At 38.9% G+C, this 20,883-nt stretch overlaps 1 protein-coding gene across 1 annotated transcript in view; it reads left to right on the top strand.

Annotated features, from left to right (window-relative positions):
* The window catches only part of grin3a (glutamate receptor, ionotropic, N-methyl-D-aspartate 3A), a gene marked incomplete at its 3' end in the record, with an annotated part of 46,670 nt that extends 29,343 nt beyond the window's left edge, over nt 1–17,327 (top strand). The window contains exons 3-7 of the mRNA XM_071535714.1: nt 4,215–4,884; nt 7,115–7,498; nt 9,565–9,710; nt 16,192–16,307; nt 17,176–17,327. Coding sequence (XP_071391815.1) covers nt 4,215–4,884; nt 7,115–7,498; nt 9,565–9,710; nt 16,192–16,307; nt 17,176–17,327 — 1,468 coding nt within the window. The remainder of the gene's footprint in view (nt 1–4,214; nt 4,885–7,114; nt 7,499–9,564; nt 9,711–16,191; nt 16,308–17,175) is intronic.
* Between the last annotated feature and the right edge of the window lie 3,556 nt (nt 17,328–20,883).

Raw genomic sequence — 20,883 nt, forward strand, 5'->3', positions numbered from 1 at the left:
GCCAGCTGAGCTATAAAGATAGAAAACACTATATAATAAATTTCTCCTCTGGAGGTTGTATTTCCTGCACGAGTGTGAGTAAAACAATTTCTATTTGCTGCAGGGAAGGATTGACTTGATAAGGCAGAATGCACTTGATAGAAGTCTTTATATGCTCCTAAAAAGGTGGCGTCACTTTTGAGTTAGGAGCAATACATATGCCGTGATACTTTTAAGTTTATTAAGTACTCCCATGGCAGCTGACAAGTCATCTGAAAAACGTGAGCATCGCAATAGTGTTTAGTTTAAAAGGTACACGTGATAAAAACAAAAAAATAATAGACGCATAATAAATTATCAAAATATTATAAAAAGACATTTCAACACATAGCCAGGTAGAAAATATGGGAGAGTATGTCTGTATGTATGTATGTATGTATGTATGTATGTATCTATCTATCTATCTATCTATCTATCTATATATAACAATGATTATTATTATTACAAAAAACAGAAAACGGGGGGAAATGGTAGGCCACAGAAAAAAGCTATTGATAGTAAAAGAAAAAAAGATCTTTTGATAGTAATATAGTGAGTGGGATTTACAGACAATAGGTCCTTGGGCAAGAGGAATTCATAACTTATTCTTTAATGTAGGATGTGAAGACGTTTATGTTTCAAAAGTGAAAAAAGATATTGATTTAATCAAAGAACAGTTTTTTTGTCAACTGAAAGAGATGGGCTGTAGAGATATGGAATAAACCCAAACTTAACATATTGTGTGATTAAAAGTGATTATGTCACTGAAAATGAATGTAAAGTATAATTTAACCAAAAAGACAAGATCATTGCATGCTCAAGTTAGATCAGGTATATCACCTCTTCATGTTGAAACTGGGCACTTTGTTGGTACGGAAGATGTGATATGTGTGTTTTAAATGTTACTGAGGATGAAACCCATTTTATGTTGTATTGTCCTTCCTTTATTATACACAGAGAAAGGCTTTGTTCAGTAAGATAAAAGGGGACATTGAGTGTTTTGGCTATGGAAGATCCTGAAAAATGTAGTTGGCTTTTTTAAAATGAAACATTTTTAGTGGCTGATTATATAGAGAAGGCATGGGACATGTGGAAAAAGGCATTGTATAAATGAAATGAGTAATTTATTTTGTATTGCCTTCTTCTGTGTATCATAGATATGCTTTATCACATAAAACAGTATTATGGAAGTTGTAACTTGTGTAGTCATGGGGTTTGTGCTGGGGTGGGGGGGGGGGGGGGCTCCCTCTCCATCTGAGCCTTGCCCTATATAGCAAGGCTCTGTGTCGTGTAATCTCATGTGGGATGGGCCATTAATTTCGGCATGACACAAAAAAAAAATTGTATTCATTCATTCATTCATTCATATAGTACAAAGTGCGGCTCATAATGCATGTTTAATGCAAGTAGCCTAATGCAAGATGAGAATATGAACCATAATTCAAAGTATACATATGAAGCTCCCATCCTTCTTCTTTCAGCTTGCTTTTTTTGCCCAGTACCTTTGTTTGCACGGTCAGTGACATGGACATCAAAACGACATCATGATTACAGCCTATGCCATGCTCAAAGTTTTTTCCGTTGAGTCACAGTTACCATGAGAACTAGAGCACAAGAGGTAGAGGCAGGACAGTGAGTTAGTGCCGGTGCGTAATTGATGTGATTCACACAAACGTCACTCTTCAGTTTAAAATACCATCACCGCTCCTCAGCTTCAAATGCCACCATTTTCCCTTTTTTTCATGGAGTGGAAATGAGTCATGTCACATTGTGCGGAACGTTTGGAGCGGAGGAGGTGCAGCTTGCAGTTCAAGGTGTGGAGGAAGTGAAGCTCTTGTTTGAGTGTCAGTGACCCTGTAAAGACCCGCAGCATCCAGCAAACACCTCTTTTCTTTTACCTGCCGGAAGAGCTTTCCGCTGCTCCAGCTTCTCCTGGGCAACTTCTGAATATGATTTGAAAGCACAGCACACTTTGGCCCCATATTTTTCAGTTTTCATGATGGTGTTTTCCAATAGCCCAAGATAAGAATAATGTTCTTCATGATGCTAAAATAAATGTAGTTTAGTTAAAAGATGAGTTTAATTAGTTAAATTGAATGACTTGGAAGACTAAGTCCTCAGAGCCAGAACAGTCCCTGGACCCTGTTTTTTTTCCAGTGGGTTTTTCAGTTCAAATCCTGCTAATTGGCATCATTGGAAGGCTTTCAGTAATTCTTTAGTGATGGGAGCCAATCATCCAGTTTTAATGTGTTTACTGGAATTAGTCTGAAACTGCCTGTAAAAGAGGGTGGGTTTTTGAAAATGCAATAACTTAAAATTGATCAATGTCATCATTAAACATTTTTGAATATATATAGTAAGCAAGTAAGCAAGGCTTTATGTAGCACTTTTGAAACCAAGGGTTACAAAGTGCCTCACAAAAAGAGCGACAGATAAGATAATCACAGTGTAAAAGAGCAACAACCATTTGTTAAAAGAACACAATATAAAAGCAAACAAACAAAAAATATACAGAAAGAGATAACAAAGACAATAAAATCAATGGAAAGCCAGGATAAAAAGATGGGTTTTGAGATGCATCAGAACATCATTCCAGAGTTTAGGTACCATTACAGCAAAACACATATACATTCCTATAATCCTGGACCTTTAAAGTTGAACTCTGGTACATAAAGAAAGCGATTCACTTAAAAAAAAAAAAAAAATGCAGAATGACTATTTTTTTTATATATATATACTATATTGTCAAAATCTGCTTTGTTTGCATTCATGTGCTAGAAGTGTGACTTTCAGAGAGAAAAAAAAACACAATTCTCCAATCGTCTCTACTGGAGCAACAGATAACAGAGAATCACTGATTTGTCCGGGAAGCTACACAACCCAAGACACTACCAAAGTTCAGCATCACTTTAACTTTTAACACGCGGGACTCTGACTGCTAAAAAAATGTGCTTCGCTACCAGCGCTGTCAGGAATGTGAAACAGTGTACTGTCATTTCCGTTGTGAACAATGAGGAAAAGTTGCCAGCTCTCTACAGGACAATTACCAGGTAGCTTAACATCCGCAAGCTACAACGCAGCCTTTGCCCTTCAAACAGACGGGCTGAGCCGTCTGGTCGGGTTAAAACCTGTTTCGAGCCGCAGGAGGGAAGACAAGGTGGCGTCGGGAAAGTTTCCGCAGAGCAAAGCGACACGAGAGAGATGTTTCAGAAAGGTCACATCATTAACTCCTGCAGGCATGTCAGAGTGATGCGCGTTTGCCAGCACCGAATGGATGCCTATGTTCTTTTTTTTACATCCAAAAATATCCATTCCAAAGTGTGTGTGTGTGAGAGTGAGTTTGTGCATGCGTGAACATATATGTGGGAGCATTCACGTGTTTGTGTCTGTTTATGTGTGTGTGTGTGTGTGTGTACGTCTGCTCTGGTATCTGACACTCTCAGACAGCCAGTAGCATGGCTCAGTGAGAGAGATGGCGTGATCACTGGACCGTGGTCCGTCTTATGCTGTCACACACACACACACACACACACACATACACACACACACACACATATACGCACACAAACACTCTCGTTTTAGACGGGCACTGAGGCCACCAAGATAACACACCTCTCTGGCACTGGTGTTACACCATTAAATTGGGATTTTTGTACAAACTAACCAAGGGTAAAATATAATCGTACATGTGAGCCTGTAAATCCCAGGTACAGAAATACAAAAACTGTCTGGAAAAAGTAATATGCTTCATGGCAAATGAACATAAAAGCAAGCCAGCAGAATGCTTCCTTAAAAAGCTTTGCAGTTTGCAGTTAACTTGTGTGAGTTTGAATGTCTCAGGTTCTCTCTCTCTCTCAAAATATATAAAGATATACAAATATACAAAGACAAAGATATTTACAGAGATACTGTAGATCTCAATGATTACAAGCAGGAGGTAATAAACAAGTGGCATAGAAAACATTTATTTCACATTTTGATGTTTGCCATGTTGGCCTATGGATCTATCTGCAGTGAACAGAAAATAATCCCACAAATACCTGGATAGCCTGTGTGTATCCATAGGAAAAGTGAAACTAAAAATTATCTTTCCTCCTCTACCTCTTTCTCTTCTCTCCTATCCTCCACTCACCCTGACTCTCTCCTCCCCTTTCTCCTCCTGTCATCTCTCTCCTCTCCCCTGTTTCTCCCCTCAGATTCCTCTCCAACATGTCATTCGAGGGCCAGAGCGGCTTCATGTCCAGCGACGGTCGGAGCCAGATCGTCGTCTCCGAGGCCCATCACTACATCTGGTCCCTCCAGCTGGACCCTCTGGGCCAGCCAACCTGGACCCGCCTGGGGCGTTGGCGGCGGGGGAGGGTCCTGATGGACCAGGGGGCCTGGCCGACCCATCAGGGGTCCGGAGGAGGAGGCGACTGGCGCCGGCCCACCCGGCTGCACATGCGGGTGGTGACGCTGGTGGAGCACCCGTTTGTGTTCACCAGGGAGGTGGACGGGGACGGGATGTGCCCGGCGGGCCAGCTGTGCCTCGACCCGCTCACCAACGAATCTTCGGTTTTGCAGGGGCTTTTCCAGAACCTGGGGGGACCCAACGGAACGGTTCCCACGGAGCTGAAGAAGTGTTGCTACGGTTACTGCATCGACCTGCTGGAGAAGCTGGCGGAGGACATGGGCTTCACCTTCGACCTCTACATCGTCGGCGACGGGAAGTACGGGGGGTTCAAGAACGGCCGCTGGACGGGGCTGGTGGGCGATCTGCTCAGCGGCGCCGCCCACCTGGCGGTGACGTCGTTCAGCATCAACTCAGCCAGGAGCCAAGTCATCGACTTCACCTCGCCCTTCTTCTCCACCAGCCTGGGAATCCTGGTCAGTGCCGCTCTCTCTGTTTAACTTTTTCTTAAAGATGCACAATACGATTTTTTGAGGCTGAGACCAATATCCGACATTTTCCCACCCATATAGGGTGATACCGATATGCATTTTTGTAAGAATCTTTTTTTTTTAACAGTTTATTGACCATTTTTCACAGTGATTACATAAAGCAATAAGTAATATAGTACATTGTTCCTTTTTCATTATTTAAAATAACAATAAATAATTGTAAAAATCGTACTACAAATGCAGGTGTAAGACAGGTTAAGCTTTTCAGACATGCCTATCTTAAAGGAATAGTTCACCCAAAAATGAAAATTCTGTCATCATCTCCTCCCCCTCATGCCAGTTGAAACACAGGTGAAGTTTGTCCATATAACACACAGGGAGGCTGCAGCACAACTCCATAGCAGCCTTCTCCAAAACAACTGAAGTCAGTGGGGACCAGTTCTTCAGAGTTCCAAAAAGACCTACAGTATATTTATACCATCATTTAGTGCAAATCTTAACTACAGCTGATTGATCTGCAACAAATAATGGTGTATAGGTCTTTCTATTCACAGTGTGATTGTTTGGCTGTTTTTGTTTTGGAGCTCTAAAGAACAGGTCCCCATTGACTTCAGTTGTTTTGGAGAAGGCTGCTACCAAGTTGTGCTGGCAGCCTCCCTGTGTGTTATATGGACTAACACATTTCACCTGTGTTTCATTTGGCATGAGGGTGAGTAGATGATGAAGAATTTTCATTTTTGGGTGAACTATTCCTTTAAGATTTTAAACAAAAGACCATGTTAGTTTCATTCTGTTGCTAATTTAATGGTTGTATTAAGTGACACACTCCGAGACAAAAAAGGTCACAAAATGCCAATTCCGCAAGCAGCCAAATATCTGCGGTAAAAATAATATCACACCGATTCCGTTACTGCTTTTTAAAGCTGATATCGGCCGATACCGATAGTCTGCTGACATATCGGTGCATTCCTACTTTTTCTCTTCCTCTCTGCATATTAAACTTGAAGTAGGTTTTCTCTTTATCCTCTCATTGGCTCTCTCTTCTATCTACTTTCCCTCTTTGATCCCTCCTCCTCCTCCCTCTGTCATTGACCTCACCTCAACTCTCTTCTCTCGGCATGCTGGTCAGTATCAATCATAAGGAGGTGGCATACTTTTATTTCTGCAAGCCCTACATTATTGGATTCTAATGTAATATCTGTTAAAGGGGCTGGACTGGTGAGTGTGAGGTGAAGCTATTACCACAATTACTACACCTAGACTCAGCAGCTGACAGATGTAGTGATGGTGGTAATCTCTCTCCCCTCTCTCCCTCTTTGTATTCCACCCAGGGAAGACATTTTCTTTACAATGGCTTTCTCTTCTATCATTTTTTTTTCTCTTCATCTCTCTATCTCAGTGAACCTCAGCTTCTTCACCAGGTGTCACGAACAGCATCTGTACCTGTCATAAACATTTGCCATTTGATCTGTTTCAGCAAGCCCGACACTATTGGGTTAAGATGCTAATTTTTATCATCATAATAAGATTAGTCTAGTGAGTGTGTGAAGCTTCCCTGTGTGAACTTGAATTAATTCTGGTATTGATTTCTAGTAGGCTTGGGCGATATCCAAAATGTATTATCGTGATACTGTCCCACCAAAATATCATGATATACAATATTATCGCCGTTCTAGGGTGGTAGGTCTTTCTATTTTTTAGTTTTTTCCTGGGTTTCTTTTTTTGGTATTTTATTTGAATTGTTCTAAATTACATCAAATTTATATTCATAATTATTATTATTAATAGCCTAGAAAAATAAATTACTATTTAAGCATAGGAGGAAACAATGGCCATTTGGTGTAATTTTCTGCTATTTCCAGGAAAATGGGATGATTATGGAAACGGGAGTAAAAAGAAAAGTAAAAAGACACATTTTTCACTACCACTATGATTATATATATATATTTTTTCACTATCCTACCACTAGTAGATTATAGGTAGCTACACATGTTGCAATATTCACTAAATATTGTGATATTCAATGATGTCGAATATCGGCCTAAGCCTAATTTCTAGGGCTTCATCTAAATAAGAAGAACCTGTAAAAATGAACAAAATAATTAAATGTGATATTAAAACTATCATGATATCATAATAGTCAATCACTCAACCAATCAATAACTTGATGATATGACATGAAGGTTGTCCAATCCTGTGTGTGTCCCCTGTCCAGGTTCGCACTCGGGACACAGCGGCACCCATCGGTGCCTTCATGTGGCCTCTCCATTGGTCCATGTGGCTCGGCATCTTCGTCTCCCTCCACGTCACCGCCGTCTTCCTCACCCTGTACGAGTGGCACAGCCCGTTCGGCATGACGCCGCGCGGACGCAACCGCGACCGCGTGTTCTCCTTCTCCTCGGCGCTCAACGTGTGCTACGCCATCCTGTTCGGCCGGACGGTCGCCATCAAGCCCCCGAAGTGCTGGACGGGCCGGCTGCTGATGAACCTGTGGGCCATTTTCTGCCTGTTCTGCCTGTCGACCTACACCGCCAACCTGGCCGCTGTCATGGTCGGGGAGAAGACCTACGAACAGCTGTCAGGGATTCATGACCCAAAGGTAAGAAAGACAATCAGAGAAGTGCAACATTGTATTTAACATATATTTGATTACACTGTAAAAAAAATAAAAAACGTATTGTTTCAACTTAAAACAGTTAGTGTCCGTGCTGCCTTAAAGGAGGGGTATCATTTGCTTTTTCAGCAATTTTATATAATTACCTGGTTTCTATAAAATACATCTGTTAAGTTTTTTCAGTAAAAATCATTTAGTTATAGTTTTAGCTATTCACTTCCCAGTGTTTGTTTCCCACCTACAAGAAAATAGGTTGTTTTACATAAGCATCTTCTTATGCTAATGAGCTACTGCTCTGATTGGCTGGCCATTCTGGAAGGCCTGCTTTCCTCTTAGCACTGATTGGTCGATTTCAGACAGTCCAGTGTCTACATAGAAACTGGAGCAAAATCTGACTGCCTTGTACAAGGGGGCGTGTTTTATAGTTGGTGACTGTGGGGAAATGGCATAGTAACATAATTCAAATTTTTTACTGTGATTACTTCACACCTCCAAGTACCAAAATCACCATAAATACTAAGAATTACTACATCCTAGGATACCCCCCCTTTAAAATTCTAAGTTAAGTGAATTTGAAGAAATAATTTGTTTACACTAACCATTGAGTTAACCTTCCTAAACAAAATTAGTTGAGTGAACAAATGTTTTTTTCTCATGAATTTGAATTCTTAAGTTGAGGTAGCTTTGTCAATGCAATGCATACTGGGAAGTCTGCTAATAAACTAGCAGTGTTGAGTTTAGTGAATGCTTTACAAGGTGTTCTTTCAACTCATAATTTTAAGACACAAGATGTGACTCATGATTTTAAGTCATGAAGCTCATTGAAATTGACAAACACATCTATATACATTGTGTTAATGGATAAAGATGAGTTGAGTTCACTAAATTGCACTATGAGTTTTTACAGTGCATATTTAAGTTCAAATTAAGGTGTTTTTTTCTCTGTTTCTGTCTCTCTTAATGATCTGTAGGTGATTTACACAACTTATTGATTGATATTCGCCAAAATATATTTTTAAACTGGGTGGACACTGTGTTTTTCCCACTATGTTTAAAATAGAGGCCAGATGTTGAAATAATGGTCCGAACCCACCATGAGTTAAAGGTCATGTGACAGGCTACACTAACATGCACCAGTCAGACTTAAGATTTCAACTAATACTTGGCTGAAGAGCTTGCATACCAAATAGAATGAAATTCTACTGACCAGATTAAGAGATTTCTTCTTTTTTTGTATTTGTGGTACCCCTATTGTTCAGTTTTAATTTATTTTATGTAAACATGGTTGTTTCATTTTTATCAGCATGTGTACCAACATTCATGATGATTGGACAAACTGTTGTTGAAGTTCTCATATGAAACTTCTTAAGTTTGCAGTTTTGGCAGACTTTGATCTACAGTTAACAAGACTGCAGATCAAGGTCAGGTCATATATACAGTAAGTTTCATTATAATAAGAGCTCATGTTGTGGGAAGTGCAACCTTTTAAACTTTTAATGAGCAAATTTGTTCTTTAATTACACCACTCTTGTAGGGCCAATTAGAGGAAGGTAATTAAATCTTTTTTTAGCCAACCGCCTCGCTGAACACTGTGTGTTTGGGGGGGGTTGTTTCATGGTTATGTTTTGAACAGTTGCAAAAGATATTTTTGTGAACAGGCATACGAAAACACACACACACACAAGGATGCAAACGCATACGAGGAACACAATGCACCTCCAGGAACGCAGGATTTAAAAACAGAAATAATGAGGGGTGACATATTCCAAAAAAAAATTTGAATCCTTAAAATTGCACCCAACATTTTGTATTTTGTATTTTGTTTTTTGTATTTTAGTGCCGTAGTTAACATTGCCACTTGCTAACATTGATGTCATTCCTCATTAAGACCAATGGATAGCACAGTTCAGCTGAAGAACGAATGCACAAACTTTTCCCGTAATTGAAAGAGAAGCAACAGCATGAAAAATCAAAACATCAAAGCATTCCTTTAAGGCCTTTTGGATCCACTGTGCATGTCGCATGTTGGTGTGTGTGTTTTCCTGCTGCAGCTGCACCACCCCTCCCAGGGCTTCCGTTTCGCCACAGTGAGGGAAAGCAGCGCAGAGGATTACTTGAAGAAGAGTTTCCCCGAGATGCACGAGTACATGAGGCGCTACAACGTCCCCGCCACGCCCGACGGCATCGACCAGCTCAAGTAAGACAATATCACTACATTCCCACAGCTCACAGGCAGCATATATGTCATTTTATGGGTTGATCGTTGTGATTACTATCCTTACCTATATGTGATAACGTGTGATACATCAACACACAGTAATAAATATCCAAATCCAGAGGTGGAAAGTAACTAAGTACATTTACTCGAATAAGTGCAGTTTTGAGGTACTTGTACTTTACTTGAGTATTACCATTTTATGCTACTTTATACTTCTACTCCACTACATTTCAGAGGGAAATATTGTACTTTTTACTCCACTACATTTATTTGATAACTTAAGTTCCTAGTTAATTTGCAGATTCAGATTATTAATACAAAATATAATCAACTAATAAACTGTGATGTATTATTATAGATTACTGTAAGCTACCCTGCAGTATATAAAGTAGTGGAAATCAGCCCCACCTTTTCCAGCTGCAACATTAAAGTGATGCTTACACATTAATGCATCAATAATTATAATTCAATAATATAATATATACTGTATTATTCTGAAATGGGCCATTCTGCATAATGAGTACTTTTACTTTTGTTGCTTTAAGTACATTTTGATGCTAATACTTTTGTACTTTTACTTAAGTAACATTTTGAATGCAGGACTTTTACTTGTAACAGAGTATTTTTATACTGTGGTATTTCTACTTTTACTTAAGTAAAAGATCTGAGTACTTCTTCCACCACTTCGACACAAATCTAAAAACTCTTAGATGGTCTCTGACAGTTTTTAGATTTAGGTATTTATGACTGTGTGTTTTTCAATTTTACTACCATCACACTTTTAATGACATCAGACAACAAAGAAGCTTGTGCTTATTGATCAGTAAATACTTGTGACACTGCAAGCTGCTTGGGATAAAACTGTACATAAAAACACTCACAATACTGTAAGATGCTTGGGACAAAATGCTACGTCTGCTGTTGTAGAATACGGCTCACAAAAGCTAACAGGCTAATATATAGCTACAATGCTAAGGCAGCCACAGTAGGTAGCATTAGCATCTACTGACATCTTACCCAGACGTTACTTAAAACTCATCACCCTTCCTCCAGTGTATCCAGTACACCAGCACTCAGAATCGGCTGTTCAGAGTCTCATGTTATATTGATGGTTTGGTTGGAGTTTGGAAAGGCAAACTGCAACACTAATAGCAATTAAAAATTAATGTTTTACCACAAAAAAGTCACCACATAGAGCCTAAGTGTCATTTTACTAGACAAATGATGTATTTTTTTGTGTTTTATGTGAAGCACATTGAATTTGCCTTGTGTATGGAATGTGTTATATAAATAAAGCTTGCCTTGCCTTGCCTTACACACGCACACTCAGATGCACACTCATACAAACACATGTACCCACAGTCTGGTCTTCAAACACTGTCATCTATTATTTGAGCAGCAGTCTCTCCCCGAGCTGCTCTTGCTGTCATCACTCCCTGAAAATTACCTTTTCTCTGGTCAAGCGCACAGAAACAAACAGAAAAATCTCCCTAACAGGGAGTTGTGTGTCCAAAAAAAAGGCAGATTTTTGAAAAACATAAGAGAAGAAGAAGAAAAATTCACATCCCTGCTGCTGTCATTCCCCGCCGCAAGTTCTGCCTGTTCCCATTCTGATCTCTCCCTCCTCCTCTCCCTGCCATCGCTGTCATCCTAAGCTGCTTCCACATTCAACTGGCATCCCATGTGGACCAAAGCAGAATATAGTGGGAGAGTGGGCTGGAGCGTGGGCTTCGGCTGGGCAGTATAGAATTTGAAAATGGATGAAACATACATTTTTACTCAGCTTGCAACAGACGGTTCGAGGAGAAACGCCATCTACTATTTAGAAAATTACAACTCAGGAACAAGACTGGATACAGGATAGGGACGTGCAAAAGTCCTTTTTTTCTAGGTTGTCCGATCAATCGATTAGTAAATCCGTCGGTCTCAAGAAAGGTCTACATTTAAATAGGCTTAAGAATAAGTTTCTTGGCTATCTTAATAATGAAAAAGCATGAGCTGTGCGTTTTTTTGAGGCAGAAAGCTTATCAATTTCTTCTTAAATTAATTAAGAAAAAAGGGAAAAAAGAAATGTAAAAGATCTTTCTGATCTGCTTCTTCCTTTGTGCTGGTGTTGAACAAGGACCTGCAGCCTCGGTCTAGTTTACACTTTCTACTTGATGACATATTTTAGATGAATGATGAAACTTTAATGGTGCAGATTTAAGGCAGATTTCCTTCTTTAAGACAGTCAACCTTTATAAAATTGGTGGGATTATGCAACTTTGGCATCGTCACAACAAAAGGTGAACAGGCCTAGACAGTGAAATAATTGTGTGAAATGTACTTTGACATACTTTGGGAATCAAAATAAACCATAGGACCCTGTCAAGAATTAAACAAACTAACAAACAAAAACAAAACAAACAATAAGCCTAATACAGGAGCACCGAAATGCAGCTTTATTACTTCAAGTACAAATGTTCAGGGTTCAGGGTTTACATGCCAAATGACCAGATATTAGTAATCAATCAAATAATTACATGCCATTTGTTGGATACCTTTAACCCAAGCACCTTACAGTACCATTTTTTCAACATGAGTGGCTCCAAGTGGAGACTGAACCCCTAACTGTGGCAGTGATAGTGCCATTTTCTACCTAATTAGTTATTTGGGACAACATAGTTTTATTTATGTCTATTACTAAATCAACATTCTTGAATGATTTCTATAGTTGGGTATCTTTGCATAGAAACATTGTTGAAGACACTCTTTAGGTTGAAGTCATTGCATATCTTGAAGAAAACATAACCCACAGCACTGTTCTTGTGAAATATTTAAAAATCCTCTGCTTTTGATAGTCATACTGCCTTTTTTTTTAGATTTCCCTGATGAAAGGCTGAGATACATTAGAGTGTTTTCAATATTTTATATGTCCGTTGGAATCGTACACAGAACAAAGACATTTTAAATTTTTCACTAGAACAGCGTTTATATTGTCATCATCCTCGGGTTGTTATTTTGGCTTTTACGCTCATGATAGCTGTCGTAGAGCTTTTGATTATCAGGAGAGATGCTGCATAAGTGCATCCTGATGGAAATATTACCATGGCATGGGGTAATTTTACTGAAGTACAGAGTTTACTGAACGCTCTGCTGCAGCTGTGTTTGTCAGTCTCAGTTTCATACACTGTGCACACTTTATTTTTTTGGCAGTGCAATGCAGTGGTTTTTTTTTACCAACGCTGATTTTATCAAACTGCTTCAGCACTCGCTTGTTGAACATATACACAGTTATGGAAATTATCTACTAAATTATCTACTACTACCGCTGTGCCCAAAAAGGACTGGAGCTCGCTTGCTGAATGATTACAGACCTTTTGATCTCACAGGCATTTTGAAAAAGTGCGTGGAGTGAGTCATAATCAACAGTCTAACATATTCTGTCTCGTCCTGTCTCAGTTTGCTTATTGAAGTGGCCAAGGCGCTGGAAATGCCACTCTTATGTTATTTAAATGCAATGACTAACTCTCTACAGCTATCAAAGTGCTTTATTTATAGAGTTAAGCTCAGCCTTTAGTCCAATATAACAATTTAGTATAGAGGATTTTCAACCTGGGTCTTATGGGTCTTATTTAATGGAAGACTTTTTCTCTGATCATCCTCACAGATTCTCCATTAATGGAACCACTGTATGTCACAGCAACTTATATTAAATTCAGCTGCATCACAGAGACGCGTCCTCTCGCCTGCGCTGTTTTTCGATGTATGCTAATGAGATGCAAATACAATATTCAACTTCTTGTACAAGTATTACTGCAGGAGGGTGATGCCGAGAGGGAAGCGTCATGTTTTAATCATACTGGTTACTTGATTAGCTGCTGTCCAGGTAGAGCTCTGCTCATAAAATACACTACATCAATACAGTGCTACAGTAGGAACTAGGCACTGGCTATCAGTAGCAATAGCAGCCAGCTGCACCCGAGCCAACCTGTAATAATGAACAGCCAGCTCATAGGAATAATAAAGGATTTTTAACATTGAGGCGCCGTCCTGGATAACAAGCTATTTCCCACAGCAAATACAGAGCTCATCTTTAAAAAGGCTTCAGAGCATTTGCATCTCCTGAGAAGGCTTTTGCTGTCAGTAAAAGACATTTTAGAGTCGGTGTGTAAAAGCCTCGCAACTTTTAACATTTCACCTCCGTATGGCAAAGTCGAGGTGAGGAATATGCATAAACTGGCAGAATTACAATAGTTTTAGAGGCATATGTCCAGTAGAATTATTGGAAAACCATGGCTATCTAAGAAATATGTGGTTCAGACTCAGTGAAGGTCTGAGCAAACTCTGGGTGATCGTTTACATTTTCCCCCTTTGGGTGAATTTGAGGCTTTACAAGATGCCTGGAACCACAAAGGAATAAATTCAAGAGGTCTTTATTCCCACAAGCCTTTACACCTTGTTCAAGTCAAGTCCTTTATCACAAGCATGTGTCAAAGGGCTTTACAGACCATATCCAGTGTTGAGAGAAATGTAGTAAGAAGTAATGCATTACTGTAATCACATTACTTTTTCCTGTAGAGTAAAGTCAGGCATTACTGTTCCAGTTTCAGTAATCACATCACAGTTACTGATCTAACAGATCGGTCGTTACTTGTTCCGTCCTAATGAACATAAGCCTAGAATAATTGTTTTAGGGTGAAATGTAAATGCAATGTAACAAGTAGAGTAACTAATTATTTTTCTCAGGGAATAAGGAAAGTAATTCACTGCTTAAAGTAAGAAAATACTACACATACATCACATACTACATCATATACATATACTACATCAAACACATTCACACCTATGGGCAATTTTGAGTCTCCAATCCACCTGAGCTGCATGTCTTTGGACTATTCATTCCTTATCCCAAATCTCTCCTGATTCTCGACCAGCAGTTTCAATTTTGGCACTTTTTTGTCAATACCAACACTCTGAATGTGTGCTGGAAGGTCTGTTTTGCTGTTCCTGTGTCTCCTGGTGTTTGATTATATATTCATGGTATCTTGCCTGTTTGCAACTCTACCACAAAGAAGCCAAATGCAAACTTCCACACGCATGAACAATACATTTTGTTGGATTCTACCTTACCCTGCCCATCAAAATTCTCCAGCAGCTGTCCCAGGCGCACCAAAACTGATTGTCAAAATACACCAGGAAGTGTCTTATCCCTTCAGTTCAGTCTGTAAGGCTAGAGGAGTGAGATAGGGATGAAGGCAGAGAAAATAGGACTTTCTGTAGAAGACCATGCAAGGACTAGAGGAAGATGAGAGGATAAGGATCTGAGATGATTTCCAGGGAGGAGTTAAAGGTTAGTTCTTGATTATTCATGTGAAATTCAGATGGTTAGGTTGTGATGGTTGTGTTTCTACGGTTGATGCCCGGTAGATGCATGATTTAACCAATGCTACGGTCAATATTTATCATGCTGTGTTGGATGATTGGTGTATACAGTGTTAGACATTCTGGACTCTATCCTCAACTTGCACTCCAACAGCCTTTCCTCTTCAGTGTTGTGAACAATTTTTGAGCAAAAACAATTGTGCTAGTCTTACTCGTGTTCATTGGGACAATGAATATTGTCATTAGCAGCAGAAGAATCTAAATAATGACAGACATATTAATCTTTCTTTTAAGGTTGTTTTTTTTTAATCTCAATTCCAAGAGTTTATTCTTATTTGTATTGCATTGGTGCTCATTTTCTTCACTCCACTTTGTGCTGATAAGGATAAGCTTGTAAGGATAAGCTAAGGTTACATATTCAGACAAAGGCAAGGTTGATTATAGAAATTACTTGCTTTTGGAGATTATGAGATCTCTTTTATAAAATACCTTAGAATTTCTTTCTTACAAAAACTACAGATTATACAAAAATATGTGTAGAAGTGAAATAAAGTTTTACAGGTGAAAATACAGATGAAAAAAGATAAGAAAAACAACATGCAAACATCTTTTTTTTTTTTTTTTTAAGGTTTTTAATAAAGACAGAACCTACAGCACCAAATTCAGACTCAGTCGTTTTCATCACTTTGTTGCTTGTTCATGTTGCTCTGCTGTAATTCTGATATTTCTGACAGGACTTGAAGGCAGCGGAAGACAAGGGGAATCTTTCATAGATATTACACCAATAAAGAGGTTAAAGAGGCTGAAGAATGAAACACAAGTAACGACCGATCCGTTAGATCAGTAACTGTGATGTGATTACTGAAACCGGAACAGGAATGCCTTATTTTACTCTGTTACAGGGAAAAGTAATGTGATGTAATGCATTGCTCTCAACATTGGTTGTGAAGTGCAGCTGAATGTTAACTATCAAACAAAATCTCATGTCCTTTCAAAGGATTAGTTTCCAGACTGGTCCTTCAATGCCCCCCAGTTCTTTTTCTCAACATCTGCTCTCACTGTGCTCTCTCTGTGTCTTCTTGCTGTGTGTTTCCAGGGCCGACCCTCAGAAACTGGATGCGTTCATCATGGACAAAGCCCTGCTGGACTATGAGGTTTCCATAGATGCCGACTGTAAAACTCTAACAGTGGGAAAACCATTTGCTATTGAAGGTAAGTTAACAGAGAGAGTCTTATTACACATTACACACTATAAAATATGGGTATGGGTTAAAGGTGCATTAAGCAAGATGATGCTGTCTCAGAGCATGATACATGATACAGTCCATCTGCAGGGGGTTAACAGGGTTGTTGAACAATGCCAGTGACTCAACGATTACTCTCTGTTTTGGAAACAAATGTCCTTGGAGGATGGTGCAATTTTCTATTGTGAAAATCTGACTTTTATATTTCTGCCCACTACAGTCTACCTTGAGCTTTGCCAGAGACCTGACAGAGGGAAATTAAAATTACTCTTAGGTCCTCCAGACCTAAGAAGAGCCAAACAATTTCCCCATGACAGGCATGGTTAACAAGCAAAAACAAACAAGCAAAACCAAATAATTACAAATGTAAATGCTGGCGCTTCGAAGGGCTGGAACCAGGCTCAATGAAAATCTTTGGATTTTTGTCAAATTTTCCCATTAACACCATGGATTTAAAAATGATATCACAAATCAATCAGGGTGTTACTTCTTACCAAGGAATGGCAGTTCTCTAATTGGCTGCTACTACATGTGTTACACTTACCTGACATGCTAACAGGTCCTGAGATAAAACTGACTTTATTAATTACGTGCTTTGTTCTTGAGTAACTATGATGCCTTGTGATAAGCACTGACAGCTTTGCCAATACTCCCTGCTCCCCGCTCCCAGCAGATGTTTTCTTTATTTTTATACACAACAGCTAGAACATTTTAAAAGAACACCATGGTAGCACACTTAGTAGAAGTGAAAATAACGTTTATTGTTGAGCCAGTAGGATAATTGCTAAAGATTCTGTACTGTGTGTGTGTGTGTGTGTGTGTGTGTCCTCTCCCAGGCTACGGTATCGGCCTCCCTCAGAACTCGCCCCTCACCTCCAACATCTCAGAGCTCGTTAGCCAGTACAAGTCGGACGGCTTCATGGACACGCTGCATGACAAGTGGTACAAGGTCGTGCCCTGCGGAAAACGCAGCTTTGCTGTAACCGAGGTAAGAACTGTAAACATCTGCATCATATAACCATGTCAGATATGTTGCTTCTGTTGGAGGAAGCAACTTAGATGAATGTTTCCTCCAGACCTACTAACGAGCAAAAGCAAACAAGCAAAACCAAAGAATTACTACATGCTCCTCTGAGGGTTGAGGAAATTCTCTGACCTCTTGGGCTGATGAAACACTTTCAAAACCCATTGGATAAACTTAAAAATACATGGCCATCAAGCTAGAAAGCAGACTGTTTTTCTTAATTAGTTCCTGAAATGTTGACATTTTGGAGATACAATGTTTTCACTAGACAGTGATGAAATGTAAATGCTGGTGCTTCGAAGGGCTGAGACCAGGTTTGATGAAAACACTATATGTCTTCGGATTTTTGTCAGATTTTCCCATTAACACGCATTGATTTTTTTTTTTTTAATGTACAACAGTTTTTCTGTAGGTATTACAGGCCCTATAGGGTCTTAGCTCTCATTAAACTTACCAATTAAATGGAACCTAGTACAAGTACAACAGTAACAGGAAAGATACGAGTTTTTGACCCCCACACCAACAGATATTTATCATCTAATTGTTATTGTTGAGGTAGTAGTAAGTAAGTAAGTAGCGCTCCATAGAAAGAGGAGCTTCATTGCTAATTACGGTAGAAAAAAACACAATAGCTCTTGTAATTTGTAATTCATAATTGTATAAAAGTAATTTGATCCCGTAAATTTGCACTATACAACATCCTCCAAATCAGACCCTCCCTTAAAACCACTTCTACCCTAAGGTCCCTCATGCGGTACCATCATTACAAACAGGTTTCACGGCCAAGCTTTGTTCAAACCCACCGAAATTTATTTTAAATTCTAGTCAAGAAACTAAGGTTTCCAAAGATACCAAACATGTCAGGCTGAATTACAGGGTCACGTGTATAAAATGATGCACAAACATCTAGATTTCTTTCCATTTGATGCGATGGTGCAGCCATGAAAAAATGGCATCTTGGGTTTGAATATTTCACTCAATATAAGCAGCTAGAGCTTAAATGAAGGTACAGAATATGGATGTGATATTATTGTACAGTTTTGAAAAAATGCATACATGTCACATCTTTCATCTGGGTGCTGTGGCTTTGACCCTTGACCTCCTGACTATTAGTTTCTTGTAATGTTGCCTATGTTGGAATTTAAGTAAATCCTGCTGTTGTATTCACTGTAGGCACTTCTGGATGAGAAACATACATTAAAATGATTTGCTCATGAGTCTAGTTTATCACTTGCATAAGTGGAACATGGTGGTGCCACAGATTCACTCTCACTGAGGTGAATTATATGTTATAGATACTATCCTGAGCTGCAGGCGTTCAAATTGCTCCAGGTGCATTTAATTTTGCTGCATCATGCCTCAATCTGCCGACAGTAATTCCAGAGAAAGCTGTCTGACCAGTATTTGGCTGCATCAGTGTGTCATTAAAGTTTACATAAAGTATATCAGTCAGTAAGGAACCTAAATATATAAACACTGCTGTTCCTCAGGTTATGGATACTGTATGCTGTTGAATTATATCAGAATTAAATCTACCGAACGTTTTTGTTTGAACGTGTTTATTAAGTAAACACACTTCATCAAATCCTGTAAATTGGAGGTGCTCTAGTGCTAATAAAGCTTTACTGTGACTCAGAACACCTAGTATAACAACAAAAATAACAACAACAGCACTTCTTAACAAAGTCACAATGTGCTGTCAGAATGAACATTGGAATATATCAGCAGTAAATTCATGTGATATAAGCAATATGAATTACCGACAAGGCTGGCTCTGTTTAGGCTGGCTCAGCATTTTTTTTATTTTTTTTATTTATTTATTTATTTATTTTTTAGCAATTTTTCATTCCGATGAATGAGTGCTACCCCCACCGGCCGCAAGCCTGGGTTTCTGAAAAGATGAAAAGTCTGATGGATTGGCTTCACTGAGGCGGCCAAACTCACCCTGGCTCTCCACCAGGTCCCTGTCAGCCTGGAGAAGCTGAGACCATTTGAAGTAATAAAATCAATACCAATAAATGACTTATTATTCAATTACCCAACATTAAGAGGGCCAAACTTAACATTACCGAGGAATAAATTGTGAAGTTATTAGTAGGTTTTTGCAGCAAATTCACACATTTACTGAATCTTTAAACCAATGAGGGTAAAAACATAAAACATAGAGGTTTAGTTATGAATTATAAGAAAGCATTGTGAGATTTTTTTTTAGGAATACTGAAGGGATTTTTGCTTTATAAAGTAGCATATAGTGGAGAGAAGTGTGTGTGTGTGTGTGTGTGTGTGTTGCTAGTACTTGGTAATGTGCTTTAATCTGCTGATCCAAGGAACACGGCTAATTGTGAGGAGTTTTGGAGGCAGTAGCTCCTCTGCATTTAGATGCAATGGAGTTGGGTATTAGACAAATTAGATTAATGTCATGTATCCTCTGTAAGCTTCTCTTAGTGTTAAAGGATAACACCGGTGTCATTTTTGTTTTTCTTATTAATGCCCGTGAAAAGTCTGTGATGTGATGTGTTTGTGCCCTCCTGAAGCCACAGTAGCTCCCAATGTTTTTAAAAAAAACATTAAAAACAGCTCAGAGACAAACTGCTGCCTTAACTAATGTCATGTTGAACAACACGTGTATTGCAGTTTTTCCTACTATGACTTAACTAGGCAGCTAATTACTGAGCTTAATGAGGACTTTTTTCACTTTTTCCATTACTGCAGTGAAGAGGCAAAACAAAACTTAAGGCAGAGTGGGAGGAAAATACGAGCAATGACCTCTTCACATTCAATAGACTTCAATAGAAGTGTTTTGTCGTCATATCAGGGATTTCAGACTACATCCAGTTCCTTTTTTTTTTTTTTTCGCCTGTGGTAAAAATTAATTGGATTTTTGGATCCCGTTTGCCAATCGTTCTGTTCTTAAAATGGGTGATATAATGTAAGTAGAAATTACATTTGACAAACTTATTACATAGTTATTACAGAATCCGCCTTAACAAATTAAGAAATGCATATTAGAAGAATCCCCAAGAAGCGGAAATAGTTTAATAGTTTAAATTAGCATTGAACGTAGTCAAAGTCAATCATTTTACACCACTATTCATTTTCAGGACAATTCTGTCAGTATATACAGTACATAACTTCTTTTGATACGATTGCAACTGCAATGATTTGCGGCCTTAGAAAGTCAAGTTATGGAAAGAATACAATACACATGTTATTTAAAATGATGGATTATGTCTGTAAAGGCAGGCAGAAGTTTGTCTCTGAGCTGTTCTTAAAGTATTTTTGAAGAATCTGGGAGTCTGTGAGTTCCAGCAGGTCGGGCAAACCTGCAGCAGAGCAGAGAGACACAGCTTCAGACTGTGCCAAACACATCAGTGGCTTTAGACTTATCATGGGTATTAATGGTGATAGTAAAAAAAATAAAAATAAAAAAAAACTTTCCAAAAATTACACCAGTGTTATCCTTTAAGCTTTAGCTACACCTGTGCACACAGGAAGCTGTGGAGAGGAACAGGTTTGCATA

The sequence above is a fragment of the Centroberyx affinis genome, unplaced genomic scaffold, assembly GCF_046629955.1.
Source record: "Centroberyx affinis isolate AG114_WGS23_722 - 3 ecotype Tasmania unplaced genomic scaffold, CSIRO-AGI_Caff_v1 ptg002753l_1, whole genome shotgun sequence".
NCBI classification, from domain to species: domain Eukaryota; kingdom Metazoa; phylum Chordata; class Actinopteri; order Beryciformes; family Berycidae; genus Centroberyx; species Centroberyx affinis.